A 17,602-nucleotide genomic window follows, 5' to 3' on the forward strand; every position below is an offset into this window, starting at 1 on the left:
GTTTTCGTTATAGAAATGTAAGGGCTACTGATGTTTGTCATGGTTTCCAAATGTCTCTCAATTTAGGACAAGCATACTTGTCAAATCACGGGCCGGCCCGCAGGGCCCGGAGCAAAAAATTATTTTTGAAAATTTTTGAAAAAAAGAATTGAAAGTCTTGGAAATTAATTTTTGAATTACCGCGCACAATTTCTTTAAAGATTAAATTAAAAAATATCTGAAAAATGCAGAAAATGTTGAAAATCTCAATTTTAGTCATAGAAAATTGATCAAAACTTTTAATTTAATCTTTAAAAATATGTTTTCACTTGTTGTCTTTTTATAATTTCTAATCAATAATATGTTTGCCATAAAGTAGTAAACGACCAAACAATGGGAAAACGACGAAATAAAATTTTCATTATTTTGACGGGCCGAACGGGCCGGAAGATTTTTTTAGCGGGCCCGGCCCGGCCCGGCCCGTGACAAGTATGAGGACAAGTAATTCCGTAATTCCGAGGCGGAAGACGGAAGGAATTTTATAAACTTCCGATTGTATGAACAAAATAAATGTAATTCGTTCAAAATGTTTTTGATTTTACTGAAAAATTGAACCGTCCTGGCAGTAAGGACTTTTCAATTTCAACCCGTAATGTCTGCCCCTCTGACCTCCCGTTTTTGAACATATGTATCTCTTCAGTGGTTGTCGTTATCAAAAAGTTGTCAACTGATAAAATGTAGAACTTGAAATTCTATACATTTTACTTGTTGACAACTTTTTGATAGCACTAAACCCCGAGGAGATACGGGCGGTTAAAGCTCTCGTTTCTCTGCGCTTTCTCCCTCTCTCTCTCCGATATTTTTCAAAACGTTACATCTCCTGACCCTTTCTAGCTATCAAAAAACTTCCAACTAACAAAATACTTCAAGTTTTCTGCTCTATAACCCTATCCCTTGTCATTTCCAGATTTCTCAAGAATACGAGCTCTACTACCGTATCAAACACAACTGTAACTTGTATGTAGCTCCGCCTGTGAACTTCAAGACCACCCAATTTTTCAAAGATCTCTTCCCAACCTTACCTAACAAAAAACATAATGATCCCCCTGCTAAAAGTACACCAGCACCCAGTTCTCGCTTCCTTCTCTCTCCCCTTGTTTCCCATATTGTGCAATTCCGCCTACGCATAGTAGAAGAATAAAAGAAAAAGAGAAGAAATAATAATACCTTTCTCTCTTTCCTTTTTTCTATTCTCATTACTTATTCACTTGGCATACATTGAGAGAGACATATTATAGCTCTACAACTCTTTTTATGCTCTTGGCAAGAAAAGGAGAGGCTGGCGTGTCGTTGGCGCGATTTTTGGATTAAGAGATCTGGAAAATGAAAATTCCATGATTTGTTTGTCTGTGAGAGGCGTTTTTACTAATGTTTCCAGACTCTTTTACTTTTCGCAGAGCTGGCGCGCCTTGGGCGCGGTTTTTGATTAAGAGCACCCACTTGTCGGGGGCGCCTTAGTCGCATTTCAACAAGATTTTTCAATGTTAGGGCTATGATATATGTTTTCCAGGAAATCAAATTATTTTTGATTTTTCTGACTTTTTTCGCTCTCCTTCTCCAATTTTCCTTCTTTTCCCTCTTAATTTTTCTCGATTTCTCCCCGTTTTCAGATTTTCAGCGCCCACCACAATGGGTCTAGAAATGTTCTCACTGCATACGAAGGTGATGAATGGAATGGAGGGACGAATGCGTGAATCGAACATGAGAATATTGATTGGATTGGGTGTGGCGGTCGTCTATTTGTTTGTCGGAGCAATCGTTTTTGTTAGGTAAGGAATTTGAAAGTTTTGGAGACAGAAAAATTTGAATGAAATTTTTTTTGCTGCAATTTTCGGTCTGAAATTTTTTTGAGGTTTTGTCACTCATTCAAATCGTCTTGTCATGCTAAATTAGAAAATGTAAATTTTCTGAAAAATTCTGCATTAATTGAGCTAAAAATCAGGGGGAAATGTTAGAAATTAAGTAAGATATTGATTTTCAAAAATTTTCGAAAATCTGAAATTCCTTTGAGCTACTGTATCTCACTCAGTTTCAGCACAAAACAAAAAAAAAACTTATATTTTCAGAATCAGCAAGTTTAGACGGTTCAAATGACTATAATTATGCCTCATTTTAACATTTTGAAATTTTAAACCAAAATTTAAAAATTTTCAAACTTTTTTTCAAACGTAGGCATGTTTATACTCATTCAAACCGTCTTGACACGCTGATACTGAAAATAAATAAAAAATTCTAGAATCCGACCGAGTTATTGCAGAATTTCTGCACTAGAATTTAAATTTTTTTTAACTTTAAAATAAATAAATAAATTCTAATTGCCAAAACTCGGCCTCTTCACGACATTTTCCGCGGAATTTTGGCTCAAAATGTGTAGAATTTTACACTTTTTTTCATAAAGTTGCAAATTTCCAGAATCGAGTACCCACTGGAAAAAATCGAGCGAGAGACGTATTTGGAGTATCAGAACCAGTGGAGGGAGAGACTATTGCAGTTGGATATTGATGGTAGGATGAAAGTGATGATTCTGAAAATATCAGTGAAATATCAGCTGTGCTTTGATACGGTAGTAGAGCTCGTATTCTTGAGATATCTGGAAATGACAAGGGATAGGATTAAAGAAGAGAAAATTTGAAGTATTTTGTTAGTTGGAAGTTTTTTGAAAACAAAAAAGGCTCAGGAGATGTAACGTTTTGAAAAATATCGGAGAGAGAGAGGGAGAGAGCGCAGAGAAACGAGAGCTTTGACCGCCCGTATCTCCTCGGGGATTGGTGCTATCAAAAAGGTGTCAACAAGTAAAATGTGTAGAATTTCAAGCTCCACATTTTATCAGTTGACAACTTTTTGATAACGACAACCACTGAAGAGATACACCTGCTTAAATGCGGGAGGTCAGAGTGGCAGGCATTATGCTCTGAACTCCGAAAAGTCTTCACTTTCCGAAATATTGTAACTTTGCAAATTGATTACTCTTGATTTTTGACTCAATCTTATTATTTTTAGCACTATCTATAAAACGGTTATGTACACAGTACCATTGTCCTTTAAGATACCTTATAACCAACAAAAAAAATATAGATAAGATAGAAAGTGCCTGCGGAAAAATTGATATTGCATTGAATCTTATCAAATTTATATCCGTATGAAAATTCTGATTCAAAAAATATAAAATTTTGAAAATTTTAAACTGAAACTGACTGAGATAAGGTGATTTGAAAGTTGAAGAACAATTAATTTTTCGGAAAATTAATTTTTTTGAATTTGGCGCCAAAAAGGTTAAAAACAGAAAAATTTAGAAATAAGGCATGACTATACTTTTCTGAACCGTCCTAAAATGCCGATTCCAAATATATAGGTTTCATCAATATTGGTTCAGTTCTGACCGAGATACGATAGAAAATGTGATTTCGTGGTGAGACCCAAATTTAGAAAATCTTCAAAGTGGCCAGAAACATGGCGTGATTATACTTTTCTGAACCGTCTTGAAATGCTGATTCTGAAAATTCAAAATTTCTAAGTTTTGGTTTGAACCTGACCAAGTTACAACAGTTTTTGTCAACTATTTATTTTTGGAATTTTTCAAAGTTTTAAAAACTCTCCAGATTTCTTTTTTTGGAGGTTTTTAGCTTAAAATGTTCAGAATTTCATATATTTTTCGATTTTCTTTTTAAAAATAAAAATTTACCAAAAAACCTGACAATCCACTCTGTCTAAACCAACAAGACCGATAAGAGCACAGAACACACCACCACTTTTTTACTGATAACAATTGTAGACTACATCAAAAATTGATTTTTTTTTCTTCTCTCTGTTCTTTGTCTAATTCTTATTTATTTCTGATTTTTTTCGAAAAAAATTTCGAAAAACTAATTTTCCCAAAAAATGTGTCTCTGGTGGACGTGCAGCCGACTGGACCATAAGTATTCCCTACTAAATCGGGCGATATTTTTCGGAATTTTTTTCCAAACGTTCTTTTTGATATTCGGTGCACGGATTATTCAATGGATTGAGATTGACAATGATTTGAGGGCGAGGAATAAGTTTCATTACGAGTTGCAGCAGTTTATGGTTAGGAATCATGTTAGCCGTGGGTTTTTTGAAAGAAAATTTGTGAAAAATTGAGAAAAAATGGTTGAATTGATGAAAAATTGAAAAATGTCGAAAAAAATTTAGTTTGCGCTTTTTCGGTGCCTTGGCGCACTTTTGGTGCCTTGGCGTGTTTTCGGATACTTCATAGATTTGAAGGATTTTAGTATTCTCTGAAGTATTTTAGGTGCATTTCTAGTGTGTAAATGCCCTGACGCATTTTCAGTGCCTTGGCGCATTCTCGGTGACTTGAAAACTTTCAGAATCCGAAATCGATAAACTCTTCATAAATATCCGTGAAGCGGCCCTAAACGGAATATGGATGGACCGTAACCTATCGAGTGACCCCAACTGGACATTCGGACAAGCATTCTTCTTCGCCGGCACTCTTATCAGTACTGTAGGTTACGGTAGAGTCAGTCCAAGGACGGAACACGGGAAATTGTTCACGATATTGTATTGTGTTATTGGTGAGTGGGCGGGGCTTAATCGTATAAAAAATTCTGATTCTGAAAATGAAAAAGTCATGAATTTTGGATGAAAAAATCCGAAAAAATTAAAAAAAAATTTTTTGAATTTGGCGCCAAAAAAGGTCAAAAACAAAGAATTTAGAAATAGGCCATCACTATACTATTCTAAACCGTCAAAAAATTCTGATTCCAAATATATTGGTTTCATCAATATTGGTTACGTTCTGACCGAGATACAGTAGAAAATGTGATTTCGTGGTGAGACCCAAATTTGGAAAATTTTCAAAATGGGCAGAAACATGGCATGATTATACTTTTCTGAACCGTCTTAGCATGCTGAGTCTAAAATCTACAAAACTATAAGTTTTGGTTTCAATCTGACCGAATTACGGTAGTTTTTGTCAATTACCAATTTTCGGAATTTTTCAAAAATTTCAAAACTATGTAACTCTACTATTTCTTATCCAATTTCAATGATTTTTAGCTTAAAGATCTTTAAATTTCTCAAATTTTTCATTTCCCAATTAATATTCCAGGTATTCCATTGACCCTCGCCCTCCTCTCGGCAATTGTGGCTCGAATGCGTGAGCCGTCAAACAAGTTGCGTGGAATACTGAACCAGCGGTTGGGACACTTGTTCACGGTTAATCATATTCAGGTGAGGGGGGTTAAAAATTTAAATTGCAATTAATTAATTGAAAATTATGAGGGGATTCTGAAAATATAAGTTTCATAGATTTTGAGTGGAATTTGAGAGAGTTACTGCAGTTTTTGTAGTTGGGGACTCCAATTCTTAAATTTTGAGATGGTTTTGGCTGGAAATTGACAAAGTATAGTAATATTCAAACCGCCTCAAATAGCTGATTCTGAATTTATAAAAATTATGAAATTTGGATGAAATCTGGCGGAGATACAGAAAAAAAAGGTGAATTTTCAAAATTTTCCGTTAGAACTTTTAACTGAAACTTTGTAGACTGAGAATTTGTAACCTTTAATTAAAATTATACTCATTCAAACCGTTTTGAGTTGCTGATTTTAACAATAAAAAAATTGTAAAGTTTGGGCAAAATCTGACCGAGTTACAGAAATTTCAGTTGAGCAAAAAATTTTCGAACTGATATTTTTTATCTGAAAATTTATGGAGGCATAGTCATGAGTATACTCATTCTGACCGTTTTGAGTTGCTAATTCTAAAATTTAAAGAATTTGAAAGTTTGGGCAAAATCTAAAAGAGTTACGGTTTCAGCAATTTTTGTCTTAAAAAATTACAATTTTTTTATTCAAATCTTTATAACTTTCTTACTTTTCACCCGATTACAACAAATTATAGCTGAAAATGCTCCAAATTTTCTCCTCTTTAATCTCATATAAATATTTCCAGCTAATCCACGTGGGTGTCGTGCTGGCAGGTCTTCTCATCTTCGTCTTCGCAATTCCCGCCTGGATATTCTCATCCATCGAAACCGAATGGACCTATTTGGACGCCTTCTACTATTGTTTCGTCTCTTTAACTACCATAGGACTAGGAGATTTCGAGCCAGGAGACGATCCCAATCAATCATTCCGTGGTCTCTACAAAATCGGTGCTACAGTATACCTGATGGGCGGTCTGTGTTGTATGATGCTATTCTTGGCGACGCTTTACGATATCCCACAATTCAATTTGACTTCTTTCTTTGTTAAGGATGACGAGGAGATGCGGTTTAATGAGGTAAGGAAAAAATTTAAAAATTTGAAGAAAAAAAAATTTTGAATTTTTTTTTGGCGCCAAAAAAGGTCAACAACTGAAAACATAGAAATATGGCGTGATTATACTTTTCTGAACCGTCATGAAATGCTGATTTCAAAAATATTGGTTTCATCAATTTTGGTGTGGTTCTAACCGAGATACGATAAAAAATGTGATTTCGTGGTGAGACTCAAATTTGAAAAAAAATTCAAAGTGGTCAGAAACATGGCATGATTATACTTTTCTGAACCGTCTTTGCATACCGATTCTGAAAATTTTAAAGTTGTGAGTTTTTTTTCCAACCTGACCAAGTTACGTTAGTCTTGTCAATTTTCAATACTTAGATTTTTTCAAAATTTTCAAAGCCCCGTAACTTATTTCATTTTTGAAGGTTTTTTTCGATTTTTGGCTAGAAATAATCTTGTAAATTTGACTATTTATTTCAAAAAATTATTTTATTTTCAGGACGAGGGAAAATACGGAGCACTGGACTCGAATGTGGTGGAGAATGGATTATATGCTCATCAGTGAGAAATCGCGGATAATTTTTATTTATTTATTTATTTATTGACAGAATATTGTGATTTTTATGATGATCTCCGTGGCAATAATATGTACTAGAATAAAAAGTTTCCGATGCAGCACAAGAAAGACGTCAAGGCACAAGAAATGCGTCAACAAAAGAATTTTGGAAATGTATGTACCTATTGGGAATACCAGAAATGCGGCAAAGAACATCAACACCTCTGTAGTGATATAGCTTTCGACTTTGACTGAATCTGGCTACAGTACCCCGACGTGAAAGTAGGAAAACAAAAATTATGAGATTCTCAATCTCAATTTTCAAATCAACATTATTTTCTCTCATTGCAAGACCTGAAAATCGCATCATTGCTCTCTTGGGCTCCATAAAAGTTCTTATTACAAAACCCATCCAATTCCCAATGAGTTTTGATTGTTGATGGAAATTGGTTAACATTGGTTAAGATCGGTTGAGATCTGCTAAAATCCCAAAAATCCAAAACATCTCAAAACATTTCAAGACTATACTCATTAAAACCACCTTGTTTTGTTGATTCTAAACATATTTTTATTTTCCTTTAAAACTCAAAACTCGCTGAGACACAAGGATTTTAGTTGTTTTCGTGGCGAGACCCAAAATTCGAAAATTTTCTAAACCTAGGCATGATTATACTTTTCTGAACCGCCTTGATTTGTTAATTTCAAAAATATAGGTTTCATCAATATTGGTTACGTTCTCACCGAGATCCGATAAAAAATGTGATTTCGTGGCGAACCCCCAAAAAATCCTAAATTTTCTAAATTTTCTAAACCTAGGCATAATTATACTTTTCTGAACCGTCTTGACATGCTGATTTCAAATATAATAGTTTTAGATCCCGTGGAGCAAAACTGATGGAGATATATCACAAAACGTGAATTTCAGATTTTCAAAGCTTTTCGAAAATCCCTTACTGGATGGGTTTTTGTTCAAATTAATGAAATTTGGTATAGAAAATGTGAATAAATAAAAAATCAAATTAATTTTCATTTTGATTTTCTGAACTGACTTTGATGCAACACTATTTTATATAAATTTTATTTGTTATCAGTTCTGACCGATATTTCGACTTTCTGATCTCATATTTAATGACGAATTTAATAAATCAGCCGATAATTATCATTTCGTATCAATGTATTTTAATGAAAAGCTCTGTTTGGCCACCTACCATAATCTCTTCTTCTATCTGACTAAAAAATTCGTCATTACATTAAATATGAGATCAGAAAGTCGAAATATCGGTCAGAACTGATAACAAATAAAATTCATATAAAATAGTGGACACGTTGATTCAAAGTCAGTTAATTTGATATTTTTTTTAATCTTTCAAGTCACATTTCTATACCAAATTTCCTTAATTTGAACAATAACTCATCCAGTAAGGGATTTCGAAAATTTTCTAAAATCTGAAATCCATATTTCTTGATGTATCTCAGCCAGTTTTGCTCCACCAGCTCTAAAACTATTATATTTGAAATCAGCAAGTTGAGACGGTTCAAATGAGTATAATCATGCCTAAGTTAAAAAAATTTTCGGATTTTGGGTCTCGCCACGAAAACACTAAATTCCTTGTATCTCAAGAAGTTTTGAGTTTTGGAGAAAAATAAAAATATGGTTAGAATCAGCAAAACAAGGCGGTTTTAATGAGTATAGTCTTGAAATGTTTTGGAAATGTTTTGGATTTTTGGATTTTTAGCCGATCTCAACCGATCTCAACCAATCTTAACCAACTTTATCCCAAATTACAACTCTATATTTAGTGCCTAACACTTTTTGGTGCTCTTGACGCATTTCCTGTGACTTGACGCATTTCACGATCAATTTTCCAGACAAGCCGTGATCTTTGCCGCCTACATGGATTGTTTTGAAAATTTCTGGATTTTTGGATTTTTAGCCGATCTTAGCCAATATCAACCGATCTCAACCGATCTTAACCCATTTTAACCAACTTTATCAATTTCTTAATTTCCAGGTCATGAACTTGATATTTCTGTTATCTCTTATCACCTTAACCTCTGCAATTTCCTATTCCTCTCCTATTCAACGTACCGGATCCCTTAGAGCCAAACTGTTGAAAAATGGAAAATATCCGGAATTTCTGGCGGCACAAAAGAAATTGAGAGCAGCAACGTCACAACCCTTCTTGGACTACTCGGATGACTATTACAGGGTGAAGATAGAATTGGGAACACCTCGTTTTTTGAGTTTTTTGTAGTTTGTAGTTTCGTCATTTTCTTTTGCAGCACAAGGGTTCACTGTCTCCCTGGATACGGCTTCTTCTTTCCTCTGGGTACTTGATGTGAATTGTAAATCCAAAAATTGCAAAGGAGATCCGTCGCTCAATAACGAAAAAGACACCTACAACAATTCTGATTCCACAACTTTTCAATGTGGAGCCGGGACCTTTGTGGCACAATTCGATGGGCAACCGGTGACAGGGTACCTCGCCAAAGAGACATTCACATTGGCAAACTCATTGAATATTCGGAATCAAGACTTTGGAAGTGCCCAGACGGTCCCTGACCTTTATTTGGAACAACCTGTGGATGGTGTACTTGGATTTGGGTTGCCGGCAATGGCTGTGAATGGGACAAAGACTCCATTGGATACTCTGATGCCTCTACTTGATCTGAAACTTTTCACGGTTTGGATGGATAAAATTACTCCAAAATCAATGGCGGGGAACGCTGGATTGATCACTTATGGAGCATTGGATAGTGTTAATTGTGACTCTAAAATTAATTATGTGCCATTGAATGTGATGGGGTATTGGGGATTTGCATTGGATGGCTTCGCGATTGGAACTTTTACGAGGCAGAGGAAGGAGCAGGTGAGTTTCAAAGGGGGAATTTTCATCTGTATGTATTTTTTGAAGTACAATTTGCATATTTCGACATTTTGAGGCCTAAAACGTAACATTTGAGCGGAAAATTGAAAAGTTATAGATTTTCGAAAAAAAAACGAAAATCTGAAAATCACATTTCTTGATGTATCTCAGCCAGTTTTGCTCCACAAGCTCTGAAACTATTATATTTGAAATCAGCAAGTTAAGACGGTTCAGAAAAGTATAATCATGCCTAGGTTTAGAAAATTTAGAAAATTTAGGATTTTTTGGGTCTCGCCACGAAATCACATTTTCTATTGTATCTCGGTCAGAGCTAAACCATATTTGATGAAACCAATACTTTTAAAATCAGCAAGTCAAGACGGTTCAGAAAAGTATAATCGTGCCTATGTTTGGAAAAGTTTAGGATTTTTTCGAATTTTGGGTCTCGTCACGAAAACACTAAAATCCTTGTATCTCAGCGAGTTTTGAGATTTGAAGGATAATAAAAATATGATTAGAATCAGCTAAACAAGACGGTTTTAAGGACTATAATCATGGATTTTTGAAAATTTTTGGATTTTTGGGTTTTTTGCCGATCTCAGCCGATCTTAACCAATTTCAACCAACTTTATCTCATAAAACCTAATTTGCAGGTGATCTCCGACACGGCGTCCGGCTGGATCGGCGCCCCACCTACCGTAATTTCCGCAATTGTGAAGGCAACCGGAGCGAAATACGACTGGAACCTAGAGCTCTATACAGTACCGTGTAGTCAGATGACCACTCAACCCGACCTCATTTTCACTATAAATGGAATCGATTATCCGGTGAAATCAGTGGAATATATTCTGGATTTGGGATTGGATAACAAGCAGTGTGCACTCACTTTCTTCGGAATGTCTTCGTCGAGTTTTGGACCTGCTTGGGTACTTGGAGACACTTTTATAAGGTCTTATTGTCATGTCTATGATTATGGAAATATGAGAATCGGATTGGCGAAAGCTCATTCATCTGTGTGAACTTTTTGTATTAATAAATAAATGTATTTAATTAATTAATAACCTATTACCAAATCACTTGAGGTGAAAAACTGAATATATTTTTGGAATCAGCGTGTTTTCAGCTTTCCAATTATATAGGCCACGCCTATACTGACTCCATGACCTTCGCTACTATTCCTCATCTTAAAACCTCTGTAACTCGTCTCCAATTATTTTTTATTAAAAATTAAAAACAGATTCAGAATCCTCACGTCTTCAGCTTTCTAGTCATATAACATTCAACCGTGACTGAAACTGGCTACAGTACCCTAGGAAGGCATCAAAGAGTATGTACTTCAACGTGCCGTTCCTTACTCTTTTTTTACTGCAAAACTGCTAACAGCCGGTTATAAGAAAGCGTGTTCAATTTTAATGTTTAGTCATTTAATATGATAAGTATAATACTGTTCTAACTCTTTGAGGATATCAAATTAGCTTTGTTTCTCTTATCAATCACTAAACTGTCACTACAATTATCGAAACCCGCAATGAACCGAAATGTCCTTAAGTAAAATCACATTTTGTGAGGTTTTACTGCATTTTTTTTTCAAAATTTTTCTAGGAAACTCTGCAACTCATTACAAATCCAACCTAAATGAAGTTGGAAACCTGATTCAGAATCCTCACGTCTTCAGCTTTCTAGTGATATATTATAGCATTCGACTTTGTCTGAAATTTGCTACAGTACCCCCCCCACACGTGGAAATTGGAAGGCATCAAAGAGTATGTAGTTCAACGTGCCGTTCCGTACAATTTTATTCTCCTTTTTTAGTTCCAAATTAAAAATTCAAATTCAATACCATTTTTCTGTAAAATTGCATAATATAACTCATATGGCTGGGCTGAAAAACTTTTTTGTCAGTGCAAAAAATAAATTTGAATTTTTTGGTCGCGGACAGGGATTATGCAAATTAAGTGGAGGAAAAGGACAGGGGAAAGAAGTTTATAAACTGATCATAGTTTGCATGGAGACATGCTGCAGTTTTATTTTTAGTTTGAAACTGAAAAAAATTTTCAGCCAAAAAAAACTTTTGTGACAAAAATTGTTTTCCCAATCTCCAGAAAAAAGCATGAAACAACGAAACTTTGAATTGTTGTGTGCTGCCATGTTGGGCTTCGGTCAGCTATGCATTATGGTCGGGTATGATTCTGAATCCTTCATTTTGGAATCAGTGATCCATTCGATTCATGAGAGGAATCCGGAGAAAGTCAGCCAGTATGCTGGTTATTATGGGTTAGTTGGTGTATTGACGTGGTTTTGGTGTTTTGACGTGTTTTTTGTGAGTTTGCGCTTTTTTGGTGAGTTGGCGCACTTTCGGTGAGTTGGCGCGTTTCTAGTGTCTTGAAGCGATTTCGGTATTTTGAGACCTATTTTGAGCATTCTGGCAAATTTATCATTGATGTGAAGCATTTTAGGCCAGTTTTTTTAATGAATTGGCGCATTTTTGGTGAATTGGCGCATTTTAGGTGCTTTGACGCGATTCTAGTGCCTCATACTTTCTGCCACTCTTGACACATTTCCTATGACTTGTCAACATTTTGAGCCAAAATCCAAAGAATTTGAACAAAAACTCATCCAGTGAGGGATTTTCGAAAATTTTCGAAAATCTGAAATTCACTTTTCTTGATGTATCGCAATCAGTTTTGCTCCACAGGTTCCGATGATTACATATTTGGAATCAGCAAATCAAGACGGTTCAGAAAAGTATAAACATGCCTAGGTTTAGAAAATTTCAAATTTTGGGTCTCACCACGAAAACACTAAAATCCTTGTATCTCAGGAAGTTTTGAGTTTTGAAGGAAAATGAAAGTAAATTTAGAATCAGCAAAACAAGGCGGTTCTTTTGAGTATAATTATGAAATGTTTTGAAAGTGTTGAATTTTCTGACTTTTACCCGATCTCAACCGATCTCAACCAATCTTAACCAACTTTATCCCAAATTACAACTCTAGATTCAGTACCTAACACTTTTTTGCACTCCTGACGCGTTTCCTGTGACTTGACGCATTTCTAGTTCCACTTTCCAGACAAGCCGTGATCTTCGCGGCATACATGATCACTTGCCTATTCGCTCCATCAATTCTTCACATCAGCACTTCTAAAAGTTTACTGATCTTCTCCGCTGTCGCCTACACAATGTTTCCCCTTGGATTCCTGTTTTTCAATATTTATTTTTACTTTTTCTCTGCTGTTCTATTGGGTATTGGCATAGCATGTACGTAGGTCAAACTATTTTCAGGATAATATGTAGATCAAAAATTAAGTTTACTTTTCGGGAATGAACAGCTATTTGTCACAACACTCAACTAGAGAGACTATCGAATCGAATGTCTCGATTTCGTGGTCCGTTGGAAATTGTTGGTGAGTTGTTGGCGCACTTTCGGTGCCTTGACGCATTTCTAGATCTATTCAATTTCCAGCCTAATGATTAGTGCATGCATCCTTGCTGGTATCACCTCGTTCACCGTACCAACGATTCCTACAGTAACCCAAAATTCCAATTCCACGTTGCAATATCCACATAAACGGAGTTATAGTGATAATGAGATGTAAGAAGTCAATAAAAAGTTTTGTAAATCAAATTTTTTAAAATAATTTCAGAAAAATGTTATCCGCTGCATTTTCTGGAATTTCAGCACTTGCCATTGTGACATTCGCCTTGATGCCATCGAAAAGTGTGGAGAACTCACTGGAAAGCGCAGAGAAAAAGCACGGATTTATGGATTCTCTAAGTAAGTTACTTGCACCGAAAATGCGTCAGTGTCACTCCCCTTGACGCATTTCTCGATCCGATACCCCAAGTCTTTCAGAACTCACTTGCTCCACAATAATCTCCCCGAAACTAATGCAACTTCTTCCCTTGACAATTCTCGGAGGATTCAATGTATCTTTCTGGTTGGCTATATTTCCGACAGCAATGCATTTCACAAAAAGCAATGCAAGTTTGATCTACATCCCTGCGATCTACAGTCTAGGCGCGGGGCTTGGCGAGGTTTTGAGTAAGTCACGAGAATCGCGTCAGCACAGTACTCGTTTTTTTTCAGTAGGCATCCTGATCTCAGCTTTGTCCAAACGAATCAAGGGATTCGGGCTAAAACCAACTATGTTAATCGGTGCCCTCACTGTATGTATCTATTGTGGTCTGGTCCATATCTCAACACCGTTTGAAGCTCCAATGCGACCAACCAGTCAAGACTCGATTTGGATTCAACAGGGGTATGGTATCCGGAAACGCGCCAAGCGAACCGACACTGACGCATTTTCGGTGCATTGACGCATTTCTCGATCTCATCCTTTTCAGCTACCCTTTGGTCTTCATCATCTCATTTTTCTGCGGAATAAGTGATTGTTGTATCAATGGTGTCAGAAGTGTCATCTGTGCCCTCGTCCTGCCACAAAGACGTGCTCAATCCTATGCGGTGACTCGAATGTATCATGCAGCCGCCTGTATGATTTGTTTCTTCTTCTCACCCATTGTCCCATTATACATTTATACTTTTGTACTCCCCGTTCTCTCCATTTGCTCTACTTTTCTACTCTTCCGAGTCGTCGATAGCACGGTGATCATGGAGAGGAAAATGACAGAGCAGATGAATATTGTGAAGATTGAAGTTTTTAAAACGAATGTTCAATGAAGAATTTTGAATTCCACTGAAAACGCGTCAAGGCACGAGAAACGCGCCAAGTTACGAAAGACGCGTCAAGACACGAAAAGTACGCAAACTCACCAAAAATATTTCAAATCAATGAGAAATGCCCCAAAAAAGCTTAAAAATGGCCTCAAACATATTTTCACTAGAATCGCGCCAATTCGCCGAAAATGCGCAAACTCACGGAAAGTACGTCAAGACAGAAAAAGTGCGGGAAATTCAAAAATTTGCGCTGTTTAACAACTTTTTCCCCGTGACCCCACAACTATTCTCCAAGTCTCCAATTTTTTCACGGAATTCAAAAAAAATCAATACCAAAAACTTTTTCTCCTACTCGATAACATTTCTCATTTCTACTACTCGCCTTTATTCGCAACTCACAATGAGCAGACATTCGAAGGTAAGGCTATTCATCACTGACGCGTTTCTGGTGCCTGGCGCGTTTCTGGTGCACAGACACTGGAAATGCGTCAGCATCCGAATTTTTTGAATTTCAGAATAATTCTCACATCTGGGATCATATGATGTACCAACCAACCATCCGTCGTAACCCATACTATTTGAACAGTACAACTTTTTTTTCGCTAAATTTTTTTTTGAAAATTTTTTTTCAGCCTGTCACGACACCACGGGCTCTTCTATAAGTCTTGTTGAGTATTCACGTCAAGAGATTACGGTAGTCTCGCCACGTATAAAGTGTCCGGTCAAGGTGAGAGGTCAAACCTTTTTTTAAAATTAAAATTAAAATTTTCAAAAAAATATTTCATTTCTCGAAAACTCTTGATCTAGTCAAATACCATGCCTATGTATAATGAAGTCATGTGTAGAATTCCGTCGAAACACGTAACAAAAACCAACAGTTTTTGTAGATCAAAATATTTTCCAGCCGCGACGCATCGAGAAGCCACGCGACGCGTACGTCACAAATCGGGAGCGTGAACAGGCGGAACCACCGAAACAGCTGGCTGCGTGGAAGTTCTCACCGGTTCGAAAAGTTATGGTATGTTGGCACGGAAAGTGCGTCAAGGCACGGGAAACGCGCCAAGGCACCAGAAATGCGCCAACATCGTTTTACTTACAGTACAACCCTCACGACGTCTCCAACGCTTTTGAAGCTTATCAGCACCGTTTGCTGGTCAAAAAGTGGGCGGAGCCAAAACGGACCCATACTCATCACGCTCATACCCATCACCGTACTACTCACAAAAAACAAGTAACCATTAACGAGACGGCAACGGAGATCATCGAGGATAAATGGTAAGCACCAAAAAAGCGCCAGCAAATGTTGAGTTGACGCATTTCCGGATGATTTCAGCCCAAAATACCAGAAGTTCAGTCTTACTAACCAACGAAACGATGAGGTCCAAATCGACAAGTATACGAGTGCAAAAGTGGTTTCTGAAGTTTCTGAAGACGTGGAAAAGCACGATGACGTCGTCAGAATTCAGAAGCCACGAAAACCCGGATTCTATGGAACGATTGAGGCGGAGCTATCGGCGGAGCAGGCGGCCACCCACCTATCGTATGCATGTGAGAATCTGGAACGTCTTCAGTTTGTCACCGACGCCGTCTACCCGCAGGCTTCTGATCATTTGGTAAATGTGGTATCTAGAAAGCAAAAAAAAACATTCAAAAAAATTTCAGAAAAATCTGCGGGAAATCGAAGATGACGTGAAAGATTTTGGCTGTCAGATGAGAAGACGTCGCGTGAAAGTGCCCACGTCGGCAGGCACCGCCACACAAGTCGCCCACTTTATCATTAATGATAATTAATCGATAATTGGCGCTTCCAAATTTTACAAACAAAAAATACAGAGGAATTATTAATTTTCGGGTGTTATCGGGTATCATCACATATCAAAACAGGGGTAATTACACAGAATAAATCAAATAATGCTCGGAAATAATATTATCACAGATTGGGAAGGGTGGTTTTTGGATTATGAGTCGGGGGGAAATTGATGCTTAAAGTTGAATATCACAGAAAATATTATTCACAAAAATTACAAATTATCACAAAGTTGATGATGAGCACGCTGTCTTGGAACGTTCCTCGAATTCTTGAACTCGAATTTCTAGTTGAATCCGTACTTGAGCCAGTCGCGCCCGCTCCGCTTCGAGCTCTGCATTCTGAATTCTCAGCGCCGCGCATCGTTTATTCCATCGCTCCATTCCTTGTCCATCAGTGGCCGCTTGCTCTTCTCCGAGCAAATCGTCGATTTGAGCTCCGATTTTCGAGAAGAAACTCTTGACACCTTCTTCGTCATAGTAGATACCGGTGGTTTGGGTGGAGGCGTCGGTGGTAATGCGTTTTTCTTCTTCGATTACTCGCTGGAACTGGGAGAAATTAGTGGTGTTAAAGATTGCAACGTGGAAATTTAGCGCTGTTTTTTTTTAGAAAATCCACTTTGCCGCGTTTTAGCGCTGCTTACCAGCGCTAAAATCAACTTTAGCGCTGTTAAGCAGCGCTAAAATTAAACTGGTCGACTTTTAGCGCTGGTTAGCAGCGCTAAAATCCACTTTTCAAAATTTAGCGCTGCTAACCAGCGCTAAAATCCACTTTATCGAGTTTTAACCTGCTTAACAGCGCTAAAATCCACTTGACCGAGTTTTAGCGCTTTTAAGCAGCGCTAAAATCTAATTTTACTCACCGGCAATGGAGAAGGAGTGATTCTTTGTGGAATTGGAGGTGGAATACTATCTGGTGTTGCTGAAACTATTTATTTATTAGTTTTTACTCGAAAAAATAAAAAAAAAGAAATTTCTCACCTGGAAACGATGCGAAAGTAGTCGTCGTCGTCGTTGTGCTCACAGAAGTGGGTTGTGGCGGATCGGAATGCGAGGACCAGAGGGAGAGTGTGTTGGGCGGCGCGTCGGACACTTTTCCGCCATTTTTGCTGTTCACTGCGATTAGTTTCAGGTCGAGACTGGCACTTCGATTATGGCCACGCTGTTGAGGGCGAGCGGGTGGCGCTGGTGGAGGGCCTGGAAAAAAGTATATTTTATACGGTGAAACTCGGTTAAATCAGTGAAAATCATGCAAAAATCGAATTTATATTTGAATTTCAGCAGACTTTTAGCTCTGTTAAGTTTTACAAGACACTCTCGTTTAGCGCTGCTAAACAGCGCTAAAATATTTGACACGTGGAAGTTTAGCGCTGCTTAGCAGCGTTAAAAATGACATTGTCCTCTTTTAGCGCT

At 37.1% G+C, this 17,602-nt stretch overlaps 3 protein-coding genes across 3 annotated transcripts; all 3 read left to right on the forward strand.

The window, feature by feature from the left end:
* Positions 1-1,668: 1,668 nt before the first annotated feature.
* Positions 1,669-6,852, forward strand: GCK72_021591 (uncharacterized protein; the record flags this gene model as incomplete). Its single annotated transcript, XM_003098049.2, has 6 exons — positions 1,669-1,808; positions 2,452-2,543; positions 4,386-4,592; positions 5,129-5,250; positions 5,974-6,303; positions 6,787-6,852. The coding sequence occupies 6 exons, from the start codon at positions 1,669-1,671 to the stop codon at positions 6,850-6,852; spliced, it is 957 nt and encodes a 318-aa protein (XP_003098097.2).
* Positions 6,853-6,957: 105 nt separating this feature from the next.
* Positions 6,958-10,729, forward strand: GCK72_021592 (uncharacterized protein; the record flags this gene model as incomplete). The annotated part of the gene is made up of 4 exons (XM_053734375.1): positions 6,958-7,017; positions 8,856-9,078; positions 9,127-9,713; positions 10,364-10,729. The coding sequence occupies 4 exons, from the start codon at positions 6,958-6,960 to the stop codon at positions 10,727-10,729; spliced, it is 1,236 nt and encodes a 411-aa protein (XP_053583288.1).
* Positions 10,730-14,783: 4,054 nt separating this feature from the next.
* GCK72_021593 (uncharacterized protein) lies at positions 14,784-16,174 on the forward strand (the record flags this gene model as incomplete). The annotated part of the gene is made up of 6 exons (XM_053734376.1): positions 14,784-14,801; positions 14,899-14,968; positions 15,016-15,110; positions 15,288-15,658; positions 15,717-15,996; positions 16,046-16,174. The coding sequence occupies 6 exons, from the start codon at positions 14,784-14,786 to the stop codon at positions 16,172-16,174; spliced, it is 963 nt and encodes a 320-aa protein (XP_053583289.1).
* Positions 16,175-17,602: the final 1,428 nt, after the last annotated feature.

Source organism: Caenorhabditis remanei, chromosome V (genome assembly GCF_010183535.1).
Source record: "Caenorhabditis remanei strain PX506 chromosome V, whole genome shotgun sequence".
Classification (NCBI taxonomy): Eukaryota; Metazoa; Nematoda; class Chromadorea; order Rhabditida; family Rhabditidae; genus Caenorhabditis; species Caenorhabditis remanei.